The sequence below is a fragment of the Leucopleurus acutus genome (assembly GCF_964270905.1).
Source record: "Leucopleurus acutus genome assembly, chromosome: 16".
NCBI lineage: Eukaryota > Metazoa > Chordata > Mammalia > Artiodactyla > Delphinidae > Leucopleurus > Leucopleurus acutus.
Genome location: NC_139158.1, coordinates 10,270,644 through 10,284,152, shown reverse-complemented (window position 1 = coordinate 10,284,152; position 13,509 = coordinate 10,270,644). Strand labels below are relative to the sequence as shown.

At 53.9% G+C, this 13,509-nt stretch overlaps 1 protein-coding gene across 2 annotated transcripts in view; it reads right to left on the bottom strand.

The window, feature by feature from the left end:
• Positions 1-6,521: 6,521 nt before the first annotated feature.
• The window catches only part of RCC1L (RCC1 like), a 32,793-nt gene continuing 25,805 nt past the window's right edge, over positions 6,522-13,509 (bottom strand). Inside the window, exon 10 of one of the 2 annotated variants that reach the window (XM_082857697.1) lies at positions 6,522-7,277. In XM_082857697.1, the coding sequence (XP_082713823.1) occupies positions 7,048-7,277 (230 nt within the window). In that variant the 3' untranslated portion in view covers positions 6,522-7,047. The remainder of the gene's footprint in view (positions 7,278-13,509) is intronic. The other variant, XM_082857696.1, reaches the window with a different exon arrangement.

Sequence of the window (13,509 nt, the reverse complement as noted above, 5' to 3'; positions counted from 1 at the left end):
AGATGACGCTGCCGTGGCCCCTGCACCTGAGTTGCTCCAGGAGGTGTAAAGATGTGAAAACAGGCTCTCCCAGGGATTGCAGTGCCAGGCTCCACCACAAGGGGATGCTGTGCCCTGGGGCCATGACCACTGTCCGGCAGTAGGAGGAACAAGAAGCCAGGACGTTAGGGTTGAGCTTGGTAAGCTTAGCAGGGGGACCCAAACAGAGGGAACAGCAAAGGCGCAGAGGGCCTAGAGGGGAGCGTAGCTGGAATGGAGAAGCAAAGTGGGAGAGGGAGGAAATGGACGGGGCTGGTAGAAATGAGGCTGAAATGCAAGGTGGGTTCTCAGGCCAGCTGGGGGCCTCACAGTCTGCTACAGACCATGGGGAGCGATGGAGGACTTCATGCAGGAGACCAAACTTAGCATCTGAATGGTGAGTCTGGGTTATTGAGCATGGCTGATAGAAGGAGGAAAGGGGGCAGCCAGGATCCTGGCCTCATTTCTCAGGAGAGATGACCCTGGCCAACTCAAGGGCCTTCACAGTGCAGTCAGGACTGGCGGGGGGCATCACAGATGTAGAGGACTGGCTGGCATCCCACCTTCCGAACCATGCATGTGCCCTTCCCCCAGCCAGGGCATAATTCCTCGTGGGAGCAGCTTTGGCTGCATCTCGGCAGGGTTCTTACCCCAGCACATTGGACTCCCCTGGAGAGTGGGGAGAGTTACCTGTGCCAGGACTCTACCCCAAAGAGTCTGATTCAACTCATCTTGGCTTCAGTATAGTTTTTAAAGCTCCCCAACCCGCTCTTAAAAAGTAATAAAAAGGGGACTTCCCTGGCAGTCCAGTGGTTAAAGACCCCATGCTTCCAATTCAGGGATGCAGGAGGTGAGGGTTCGATACCTGGTCAGGGAACTAAGATTCCACATGCAGTGTGGTGTGGCAAAAAATAATAAAAGTTTTTTTAAAGAGTAATAAAAGGAATGCAGGGCCACAGAAGGAAAGAGCACACTCTGTAGTCACTTTGCCTCCCCTTGGTTTTTATTCAGCTGGCGGGGAAGCAGGGGCTCACGATGGTGAAAACTAGCTCTCCAAAGGGAGTGTGGAATGAGATCGTGGTGACGGTTGCACCACACAGATAATAGGCTAAAACCACTGAATTGTACACTTTAAAATGGTTTTACGGTATGTGACTCACATCTCAATTTTTTTAAAAAAATGAATGTGGTAGAGAAGGCAAGAGGTGTGAATGCACAGCAGGAAGGACGGCCAAGAAAATGTGAGTCTAACATCCCTTGATGGTTAAAGAAAGTTCCTGTAAACACAGTGGAGGGCAGCATAAAGGGGTAGAAAGACCACAGAGGTCTTTACCTTGCAAAAGCTGGTCTTGGGGCATCTCGTTGGAGATGTTTTCCAGGAGCTGTCCACCTGAGCTGGACCAGCGGGAAGCTCTGGCAGCCATCAGCTGGACCGCAGCCCATCTCCCCACACTAATACGCACCGGGCACTGAGAGGGTCCTGAGTAGAGAGAGCTGAGGAGAAGTGAGCAGAGACGCCCTAACAGGCCTGTAGGCAGCAGCTCAAGTTGTATTCCGGGAAATAGATAATCAGTGTCTAGGAACTCAGTGTTACAGTGTGTTGTGGGTTCCACAATACAGGTGTCAAAGCTTAAAAATTTAAATGAAGGACCCAGCAATCCCAATCCGAGGTATCTACGCAAGAAAACTGAAAACATACTCACCCAAAAACTTGTATGGGAATGTTCCCAAAAAATCAAATGCTGGGCTAATGTCAAATGTGTACATGAATGTTTTGGCATTATCCACAACAGCCCAAAAGTGGAGCCAACGCAAATATCCATCAGCTGATGAATGAATAAACAAAATGTTTATCAGGAACAAAACAAAAACATCCCCAGATGATTCTGTTACACAGGCGAGGTTGAGAAGGCCAGGGTTAAGGGGCAGAAGCTGCCTAAAGGAATCCCAGAGTCCCCATGGAGAACACCGCCTCCTTCGGCTGCTCTGTGGGGCAGTGGCCTCATCCTGCTTTCCTCCATTCTGAGGCCAGAGTGATCAGGGGCAGTCAGCCCCAGTGTACCTGCAAGGATGATGTATCCTTATTGCCGCATCCCAAACACTGGCAGGTCCTGGCATATGGAGGGTGCTCCGGAGAATGTACCCCATCAGCCTCTGCTCTTCAACGTTCCCCCGCTGGAATGAAGGTCAACTGCAGCTATGGGACAGCTTACGGTCAGTTTTTGTCTCCAAGGGTAGACTCAAATGGGGCATTTTCTGTTTTCGTTTTTCCTAATTGAAGTATAGTTGATTTACAATATTGTGTTCGTTTCAGGTGTACAGGGAAATGATTAACTTGTATATGTTTTTTCAGATTATTTTCCATTATAGGTTATTTTAAGATATTGAATATAGTTCCCTGTGTTATACAGTAAATCCTTGTTGCTTATCTATTTTATGTGTAGTAGGGTGTATCTGTTAATCCCATCCTAATTTATCCCTCCCTCCCCCGCTTTCCCCTTTGGTAACCATGAGTTTGTTCTCTATGTCTGAGTCTGTTTCTATTTTGTATATAGCTTCACTTGTATTATTTTTTAGATTCCACATATAAGTGATATCATACTGCTTTTGTCATTCTCTGACTTATTTCCCTTAGCATAATACCCTCCAAGTCCATCCATGTTGCTGCAATATTTCATTCTTTTTTATGGCTGAGTAATATTCCAGTGTGTGTGTGTGTGTGTGTGTGTGTGTGTGTGTGTGTGTGTGTGTGTGTGTGTGTGTGTGTGTGTGTGTGTACACACACCACATCTTCTTAAACCAATCATCTGTTGACAGACACTTGGGTCGTTTTCATGTCTGGGCTATTGTAAATAGTGCTGCTATGAACACTGGGGTGCATATATCTTTTCAAATCAGCGTTTTTGTTTTTTCTGGACATTTTCCCAGGAGTGGAGTGGAATTGCTGGATCATGTGGTAGTTCTGCTTTTAGTTTTTTTTGTTTTTGTTTGGTTTTTTTTTGGGGGGGGTGGGCTGCATTGCGTCTTCATTGCTGTGCACGGGCTTTCTCTAATTGCGGCAAGCTGGGGCTACTTTTCGTGTGGTGCACAGGCTTCTCATTGTGGTGGCTTCTCTTGTTGCAGAGCATGGGCTTCTAGGCACACGAGCTTCAGTAGTTGTGGCTCGCGAGCTCTAAAGCACAGGCTCAATAGTTGTGGTGCACAGGCTCAGTTGCTCCACAGCATGTGGGATCTACCTCGACCAGGACTCAAACCCGTGTCCCCTGCAATGGCAGGCGGATTCCTAACCACTGCGCCACCAGGGAAGCCCCTACTTTTAGTTTTTTAAGGAACCTCCATACTGTTCTCCATAGTGGCTGCACCAATTTACATTCCTACCAACAGTATACGAGGATTTCCTTTCTTCCACATCCTCTCCAGCGTTAATTATTTGTAGACAATTTGATGCTGGCCATTTTGACCGGGGTGAGATGATACCTTATTGTGGTTTTGATTTGCATTTCATTAATAATTGGCGATGTTAAGCAGCTGTTCATTGCCTGATGGCCATCTGTATGTCTTCTTTGTAGAAACATCTATCTAGGTCTTCTGCTCATTTTTTGATTGGGTGGTGGTTGTTTTTTTATTATTATTGAGTTGTATGAGCTGTCTGTATATTTTAGCTATTAACCCCGTCAGTCCCATCGTTTGCAAATATCTTCTCCCATTCCGTAGGCTGTCTTTTTGTTTTGCGGATGGTTTCCTTTGCTGTGCAAAAGCTTTTAAGTCTGATGAGGTCTCGTTTGTCAAACAGGGCATTTTCTGATGGGCATGGCTTCATGTCCTCTACTCTCTGGTCTCCTGGCACTTGTGCTGCCACCAGGCTACCAGAGCGATGGCAAGACTAAGCTACTCTACCCTCCAGCCCCATGGGCCATCCCCGCCCCCACCAGCTACATCTCACCTGTTTGCCTCCTTGGCAAGACAGTGGACTCCTGGTTTAAGGAGGTGACCACGGTATCTGGATTTATCCTTGTACATGTGACTGCTGAGCACGCACCTCAGTGTGGCCCCAAATCTGAGAAAAGACATCTTAGAAGGACTCCAAACATTGTCTCAGCTCAAGCTTAATCTATCTGGCTGTTGCTCCAGGTTAAATAGCAAGGTTCGTGTGGAAGAAAGGCCGGGATTTCTTGATCAATGCAATCTGAGTCTCTGGGGGTGGCTGGTAATGCATCCTGGGAGACAGAAAGGCAGGTATGGGGCTTTTGGGGGAGGGGATAAGTTCTTGGGGGTCAGTCCTGGGCTGGGCGGGCGCTGGGACGATGGCTGTCTCACAGGGCCGGGCCTGTGCTGGGTGCTGCCCCCAAGGTCTGTCTGTACGTCACACCACACGAGGCAGCTCATCAGTTCTGATAAAAAAAGAATAGCCCACGAGACAGTTTGAGTCACTCTTGTTGCCGGTCGGGAGGTGCTGGGACCGGCATCACACAGGAGAACAGTGTCGATCTTCACGGACGCAGCCCAAGCTTTCGCCCTGGGCCTGGCTGGCCAGGCGCGTGGCCAGGCCGTCACCTGCTGGGCCAAGTCAGCACCGTTTCGATGTTCTCAGCATCCGACTGTCGCACAGAACACAGCAAGTGCATGAGTGTTTGGGCACTTATTATGGGTGACCATCTATTCAGGGGACAAGCGTGGTCATGACAGGATTCTGAGTGTGTCAGGACTGACCTGACGAGAGTGGTGAGCCGCATCTTCTATTAGCTGATTTAAGGTTTTGCGCACAGTGAGAGCCGTCCCTCCCCCAGAACCGTTATGAAGTGGCAGCCTGCACGTCTGCCGGGGGCTCAGGGGAGGGAAGGCGGAGACCCAAGTGCCTTGGAAGGGGCTGTCCACTCACCCAAACGGCGGTGGAGTCCCTACGCCTTCTCAGGGCTCTGCACTGGCCCCAACATCTGTGAATGGACGGAGTCTGAGTGTGAGAAGAGAGATCACGTCGGAGGTGGCCCATGGTCGCTTCACCCAGGGTGTCATCCATGCACTCGATAACGTGAGAGGAGCCCGGAGCCTGAAACACTGAGCCTTCACAGGAACAAGATGAGAAATCACAGCAGCTGAGCCAATGGTGTAGCAGGCCTCTGTTAAATGCTGGGAGAGGCTGGAACAACAGGACCAGAGCTGAGAAGGACACGAGCACAGAGGACAGCCATGGGAAGGGCCTGGCAGATGTGCGTCACCACAAAGGGCACAGACCCCACTGGGAGACACTGGATTTTGGGGGGTATTTAGATTTTTTTTTTTTTTTATGTGGACCATTTTTAAAGTCTTCATTGACTTTGTTACAATGCTGCATGTTTTATGTTTTGGTTTTTTGGCCATGAGGCATGTGGGATCTTAGCTCCCCGACCAGGGATCTAACCCGCACCCTCTGCATTGGAAGGCGAAGTCTCAACCACTGGACCGCCAGGGAAGTCCCGACACTGCTTTTTAAGACAAATCCAAAGACATCCCTTAATATACCCTGGGTGCTGTGTCCAAGGTGGAAGTAGTTACTGGACCTGAGTCATGGTTGCCACTTGAGGGGACGAGGGGAGGCTAAAAACCATTCCCACCTTCGACAGAGACCCTCCATCACCACCATCCCCCACGGTCCCTGAACATCACTAGGGGGCCCCGGCCTGCCCTTCGGGGACATCACCCTCCTCAAATCAGCATGTGCTTCAGGCGTGTATCTCCCTGAGGGTGGATTACTGCCGTTCACCACTGGGGCGACGTGGTCCTCGGCCCAACTAGAAGCTCCAGGAAGGAAAATGACAGATGGTTTTCAATTTCTGTTTCAAGTTTATGGAGAAACTTTGCTGTAATAAACATAAGAACTGGTCCCCCTACAGAGAAGTGGAGGTGGTAGGAGCCCCGGTGAGGGGCCCCAGGGCCGCTGCCCCAGACACCGCCTGGCCGGTTCGAGCTGCCTCAGGTCGCAGCGAGGATGTCGGGTCAGTGACGGCTCCGCTTTAAACCGCCGCCCCCGGCACCACCTGTCCCTCTCCGGCTTTTCCTCCACAGCCCACGCAGCCACCTAATGCACTTTGCATTTTGCTTGTCTGTTTTGCCTCCTCGAATGTAAGTGTCATGAGACCTGCTTACAGGGATTCTGTTTGCCACCACGTGACCCAGTGGGATCAACAGTACCTGACAAGTATGGGGTACAAACAGTAAGTGCTTGTTGAGTGAATGAATAAAAGATGGGGGATGTAGGCAAACGGTGAGTGAGAGCCTGCTTTGTGACGTGATTGCCCAGTTGGTTTTATACTTCATCATTTTCTCCCAACTGCACTGCGGGAGCAGACTCTGGTCAGAAAACAAACAGTTTTCAAGTGGGGCTGTCTTCTAGAGTATTTTTCACTGGTTTCTAGTTGCCTCTTTACCAAAAGCCTTGTTTTTGAAAGCTAATCTCTAAATGATCAGGTTAAAATAAAAAGGCCTCTCCAGTTCTTAAAAACGAAAAAGCAGAAAATAGACTTTATTCCAAGAGAGATTTTTAAAAGAAGTTTTTAAAGAAAAAGACAAGTTACACTACTAATGCAAATGTTTGTCACTGTTTCTGAATTTTCCTTCTCCAAGGCTAGTACTCCAGCCAAGCTTTCGCAGGATGTGTTCAGAGCCCTTGGCCCACAAGAATTTGGCCTCGCTCTTCCTCCCGTGGGGGCTTCTCAAGTCTTCTAAGCCAGGCAGTAAGAATGGTTACAAGGCTGCTGAGAGCCATGGGCCCACAGGGTCCCGGGCTGGCGCCCACTGGCATTTCCAGTGCAAGGGGTTTCGGCTGGTGTCCCAGCAGCAAGCAGAGACGGCTGAGCGGGCTAAGCTTTCCAAAGACCAGACGTGACACCAGAAGCCGTCGTGTGTTCTGCAGAAGGAGCCAAGATGAGCAGATCATCCTCGCCCTGCCGGGGCCACACACCCCTGGGGCTCGGCCGATAACGGCGGCATCTGTGCTGAGTGCAGCACGTCTCACCCTCGGCAGGAGGGGGGACCCCGTCCCGGAACCTCCAGTCACACCGCTCCGGGCTGCCGGGGAGCGCGGCACACCACACGGAGGGCCCCGACCCTCTCGGGCCCCAACCAGAGCCCCAGCGGCTGCCTCTGCTGTGCAGTCCAAGCGGTCCTGAGGCCGAGGCCTGGCTCGAGCGGGCCGGGGAGGACGTTCAGATGAAGGACCTGGCCAGGGTCACCATGTGGTCCACACCGCACGCCACATCCACAGGCTCCCCAGGCATCGTCACCTGAACAAACAAGAACCAGCACGCCGTGAGGAGAGATGGCCTGGCGGTGGCCGATCAAGGGCCTGACCCTGGCTCTGCTCTGGGTAGGTGACCTAACTGCTCTGAGCCTCGGCTCCCTCACCTGGAAATGGGGTGCTTACACCCACCCGGCAGGTCTGCTGGGAAGGGTAGATGCACCCACCGTGGGAAGGGCCGTCGTGACTCCCCACCCAGACCCGGGCAGCACCCCCCGAGAGGCCGCTCTGGACACGCGCACGGACCCTGCCTGCACCGTCCTGGGACGTGCACACCCCACAGAGGCCGTTCCCCGTGAGTGTGACTCCCCAGAGGCCAAACCTGCGCTCAAGCCAGCTGTTCAGAGACCCTTCCCAGGGGTCACCAGACAGCTCGCTGGAGCAGCTCCAGAAACCCTCCTGCCCTGCCCTGCCCTGCCCTCAGGGTCCACTGTGGGAAGGAAGCCTCCCAGCCCAGGGCCTTCACCCGCTCTACACGTCAGCTCCAGACCCAGGCAGGCTGCTCCCAGGTCCTGCGCACCCCGGAGGAGGGGTATTTACTTCATCTCAGAAGGTGCCAGAGGCCTGGCTGGCAGCCCTGCCGACACTGTCACCCACACTGACATCACTTCATCACAGGCAAGCCCAACCCTCCAGGTGAAGTGCAGGCAGCCTCGTGCGTGTGGAGGCTCCAGCCTGCTGGCCTTGACGGGGACTCACTGCCCCACAGCTGGGCCGTGGAGATGGACCCCCTCCCTCCAAACTCCATGGTGCCCACAACACAGGCGGGATCTCCAGGTGCACACAGCCACCCAGTTCTCCAGGAGAGGGGCACTTTGCTTTCTCCTCTTGTTGTATTATTATTACAAATGTTATTATTATTATTACTTTGAATAGGTGATAGCCACGTGGCTACGATATAAAATGACATTCAGTAGAAAAGAAGAAAAGGTATTAAATACCCTTGGACGCCACCCTGTCATCACGTGCCCTGCTCCCCACCTTCCCTCTGAGCTGGTCTCTTGTCTTTGCAGAGCTTCTAGGCGCAGAAGCCGCTGCGAGCGCAGTGTCTTCTTCGGGGGCAACTTCTGAGACAGAGCACCCGCACCACCTCCCCCTCAGCCCTTCCAGGACGCCGATGCTGCTCTTCTGACCGGATCCGAATCCTGCCGTCCCTCCCCCGTGGCAGCGCTCAGCGGGGCAGCGTGACAGCTGCAGAGGGATCTGTAACAGCCTGCGGAGTTTACTGAGCTTCAGAGGGAAAGGCCTCGTCCAGATGGCCTGCCCTAAAAGCCCAGAGGCAGCAACATCAACCGTTCAGAGACAAGTCCATTAGGGTCTCCCGGCCACAAGGCAAACGGATGCTAGCAACCAAGTCGTGCTACTCACCCGTCCCTAAACAAACGCCTTCAGCAAAACCTGTTACAGAAATCACTGAACAAACATGCGGCGGTGCCCTCAGCTCATCGCAAAGGCCCAGAGCTGCAGAAAGCGTTCCAGGCTGGCCACAGAAGCAGAAGAAAACATGCTGCCTGGGGTGACCAGGCCAGGTGAGCTCCTAGCAACCTCCCCGGGCCACGAGAGCACCTTTATTGACCTTCCCCAGGAAAGGGCCACTCTCCGCGCTGACCTGCGGCCGAGCTGTCACACTGGGGCACCTCTGTCCTCGTTCCCCAAGGGCTGTGACCGTCAGAACCCAAAGCAGAGGGAGCCACCTCACCTTGGCTGACTCGCCGGGACGATGGTCATGGCTGACGCTGGCCCCAGGAGCCTCTCTGGGGAGCAGCAGGTGGCTCCCGGGGCCCCAGCTCCCCCCCGGCCAACTGCCTCTCACTGTCAGCCTCTGAACTGAGTCCAAGAGAAGGCTGCCCTCAGGCACGTTTTATTTGTGGCCTCATCAGGGTTAAAAGGAGTTTCTATTCTAAACCAATTTACACTCAAATTGTTGCAAAGGCAAACAGTTCCAGAAAACGAACCATATTTGGCCTGAGTGACTCTGAAAAGTTTGAGCAGAATCAGTGTAGGAACAGCTCTCTGCACCAGGACAAGTTCCCAAGACACACACCCACCAGGTGAAGGGCAGAGGAAGGCAGAGAGGAGCGCTGGACCAGCTGTGATCCGGCCACCAGACTTGCCGTGTCCCCACTCGGCTGTACCCAGGATGCCCTGACCCGCGCCCAGAAGCCAGGCCACACCCGGGAGGGGAGCCGGCTCAGCCTGCGAGGAGGCCCAGCCCCTGCGGCGTGCCCTCCCCTGGGGCGTCAGAACTGCCGGGGCCTGTGGCTTCTGAAGCAGCCAGGTAAGAAAGAGGCCCAGGAAGCAGAGGGTTCCCAGCTTGTGCTCCAACCCAAGCCCCACCAGAGAGGCGCACGGCGAGGGGGAAGCGTAGTCTGCGCTTAGAGCACCGAGGTCACGTCGCAGCCCACCCACTGCGCGGCTGAGAGACTGGGCCAGCGGCTTCGAATCCTGAGGTCAGTGTGCACAGGGCAGGCTGGGGGGCAGCCCAACCTTCACAGGCTGTTCTGAGGATTAGAGAGACGGTGCAAAGCACCGGCCCCCGGGACAGCTCCGGGCCCTGAGAATGGTGGTCATGTGCGATGGAAAGTTAGGGCCTGGGTGGGGGTGGGGGTGGCACCGCTCGAAAGCTTTCCCCAGTGTCCTGTTCCCAGGCCCGCAGGGCTGCCATCAGGCAGAGGGTCCCCACCTCCACCTCGCCCTCCCTCCACCGCGGGGACTCCAGGGGAACCCAGCTCAGGCCCTCGAAGAGGAGGGGGACCATGGTGACATCTTAAAGTCAGAAATTCTCAGTCTGATTCTTGGTTCCACTTTTTTAAAAATATATATCTATTTATTTATTTATTTTTGGCTGTGTTGGGTCTTTGTTGCTGCACACGGGCTTTCTCTAGTCGTGGCGAGCGGGGCCTACTCTTCCTTGCAGTGCGCAGGCTTCTCATTGTGGTGGCTTCTCTTGTTGTGGAGCACGGGCTCTAGGCGCACGGGTTTCAGTAGTTGTGGCACATGAGCTCAGTAGTTGTGGCCCACGGGCTTAGTTGCTCCGCGGCACGTGGGATCTTCCCGGACCAGGGCTCGAACCCGTGTCCCCTGCATGGGCAGGCAGATTCTTAACCACTGAGCCACCAGGGAAGTCCTCCGCTTCTTACTAGGTGTGTGACCTTAAAGAAATCACTGAACCGCTCTGAGCATCAATGTGGAGGAGGAAAACCTCCTGGACAGCTTCCAGAAGGAGAGGTTTCAATCAGGTGACTCAGATGTCACTTCCTAGGCCTACGAATCATCAGAAAAGCCCAGGCTCTGTAAGGAAGTCTAAGAATAACTAGTTAATAGCACTGTAGGACCTACACATATGGCTTTACTCTTTTTTTTCTTTCTTGGAATACTTTTTAAATGACGTAACATATCCCCTACTTAAGATTAATAAGAAAATAGTGTTTAAAGAATAAAAATCACCTGCAATTTTTTTTTTAAGCGACAACAGAACAGACTGTCCCAACAAGAGACTAACCTTTAAGGAATCCAACCTACTTGATCGAAAACCTGGTTCCTGTCACCACCACTCTCCCAGAGCCCCAGCCTCGCATCTTGGAGCCGGCATGGACCTCCGCACCACGCTCCCAACCCCGACCAAAAGGTGACACGGGGGGCGAAGGAGCTCTACAGACACACAAGGGGAGACAATGGTGTGGGGCATGAAAGCAGCCGTCACAGGAACAGACCTGAGTGACCTTTCCCTGATGGCATGGAGGCCGGGAACAACACTTCAGAGGGACGTTCGGTGCAGGGGTCCGGCTTGAACAACGGGGCATCCACCCCCAGGCCTGGCACTCCACCACAGAGGCCAAGCCTGGCCCGGCCACTTGGACAACGAAAACGCTCTCAAACCTGATTTCACAGCTGATCTTCGCTCTAATTGGGAGGACACGAGGCAGGTGGGGAGCCCCTAGTCACAACGGTCATTCATTCCAAACCCACTTGCTTGGCCATTTCCCCAGCTGCCCCTCAGAAGGAAGTCCCTTGCGGGGGGGGGGGGGGGGGGGGGGGGGCGGGGGCTGTTAAAGAGAGGGCTGTGAGTGGCTCCCAAGAGAAGCAGCAGGATTCTAACTGCTCCGTATCCCTGAGCTGCCGGCCACGGTCCAGCCGCCGCCATGCCTTTCCTCACCCGGGGTGGGGTCCCTGGGAACAAGCGGGTCAGCACCGGCCAGACTGGGAACAGCTCTGGGCCACAGCCATTTTTTTCCAACAAGTTTAAAGTCTCCCTTTTGACCTGTTCTCTTAGAGAAAGCACCGGAGTCAGGGCCTGCCGAGCTCAGGGGAGCCAGGGGAGCCAGCAGCCAGGGGGAGCTGAGAGAAAGAGCCCCTAGAACACCACAGTGAGTGCCTTGAAACACTGACCGATAAATCCTTCCTTCCTTCCTTCCTTCCTTCCTTCCTTTCCTTTCTTTCTCTCTCCATCTCCCTCTCCCTCCCCGCCTCTCCCCTTCCCTCTCCCTCCCTCTCTCCACCTCTCCCCTTCCCTCTCCCTCTCTCCCTCCCTCTCCCTTTCCCTCTCTCCCTCCCTCTCCCCCTCCCTCCCTCCCTCCCTCTCCACCTCTCCCCTTCCCTCTCCCTCTCTCCCTCCCTCTCCCTTTCCCTCTCCCCCTCCCTCCCTCCCTCTCCACCTCTCCCCCTCCCTCTCTCTCCCTCCCCTTCCCTCCCCCTCTCTGCCTCTCCCCCTCCCTCTCTCCGCCTCTCCCCCTCCCTCTCTCCCTCCCCTTCCTTCTCTCCCCACCTCTCCCCTGCCCTTTCCCTCCACCTCTCCCCCTCCCTCCCCGTTTCCCTCTCTCCTTCCCTCTCCCCGCCTCTCCCCTCTCCCTCCCCTTCCCTTTCTCCCCACCTCTCCCCCTCTCCCCATTCCTCTCTCCCTGTCTCCCCTTCCCTCCCTCTCTCCCTTCCCTCTCCCTCCCCTTCCCTCTCCCTGAATCTCTCTCCCTCCCTTGCTCCCTTCCCTTTCCTCCCTCCCCCCTCTCTCCGCCTCTCCCCTTCCCTCTCTCCCTCCCTCTCTCTCCCTCCCCTTCGCTCTCCCCCTCCCTCTCTCCGCCTCTCCCTCTCTCCCTCCCCTTCGCTCTCCCCCTCCCTCTCTCCGCCTCTCCCTCCCCTTCCCTCTCCCTCCCTCTCTCCCTGTCTCCCCTTCCCTCCCTCTCCCTCCCTCCATCTCTCCCCCCTCTCCTCTCCCTCCCTGCCTCTCTCTCCGCCTCTCCCCTTTCCTCTCTCCCTCCCTCTCCTCCTTCCTTTCTCTTTTTTTCCTTTCTCTCTCTCTCTCCTCCTTACCTCCTTCCTTTCTTTCCTTCTTTCTTTCTTTCTGTTCTTCTTCTTTCTTTCCTTCTTTCTCTGTCTCTCTTCCTCCCTCCCCCCCCTCTCTTTCTCCTCCTTCCTTCCTTTATGGCTGCATTGGGTCTTCGTTGCTGCACATGGGCTTTCTCTAGTTGCAGCGAGCAGGGGCTACTCTTCGTTGCAATGCGCAGGCTTCTCATTGTGGTGGCTTCCCTCATTGCGGAGCACAGGCTCTAGGTGCGTGGGCTTCAGTAGTTGTGGCACGCAGGGTCAGTAGTTGTGGTTCATGGGTTCTAGAGTGCAGGCTCAGTAGTTGTGGCACACGGGCTTAGTTGCTCTGCGGCATGTGGGATCTTCCCGACCAGGGCACAAACCCGTGTCCCCTGCTTTGGCAGGCAGATTCTTAACCACTGTGCCACCAGGGAAGTCCCCCTTATTATTTTTTTATTACACATTTCTTTTGCACTTTTACATGTGTTTTTTAAAAAATGCTTTACACAACCTCAAAACACGTTAAAACCTAACCTTCAAAGAAAACACTTAGGCACGTACACACACGCGAACACACGCAAGTGCACACACACAGGCGTTCACGCACACAAGCGCCTGCTCCTCTACACAGAGCCTATCTCTGGAAGGGAACAATGAAACCAGAACCAGTGGCTGCCTCTGGGACAAGAGACGGGAGGCTTATCTTTCATAATACATTTTGTACCACGTCCATATGTTCTGTATTCAAAAAACTAGCCTCTTTTTTTTCTGAAGAACTTAAAGAACTGACTTAGTAAACGACACTAAGATAAACTACAACTTAAGAAGGAACCCTCTTCCCCTTTAATTCTGAAATGAGCCTTTTTGTGTAACTGCATCCTCCCCTCAGAAGAGCCTTCATGTTTCACTCTGATGGCTGT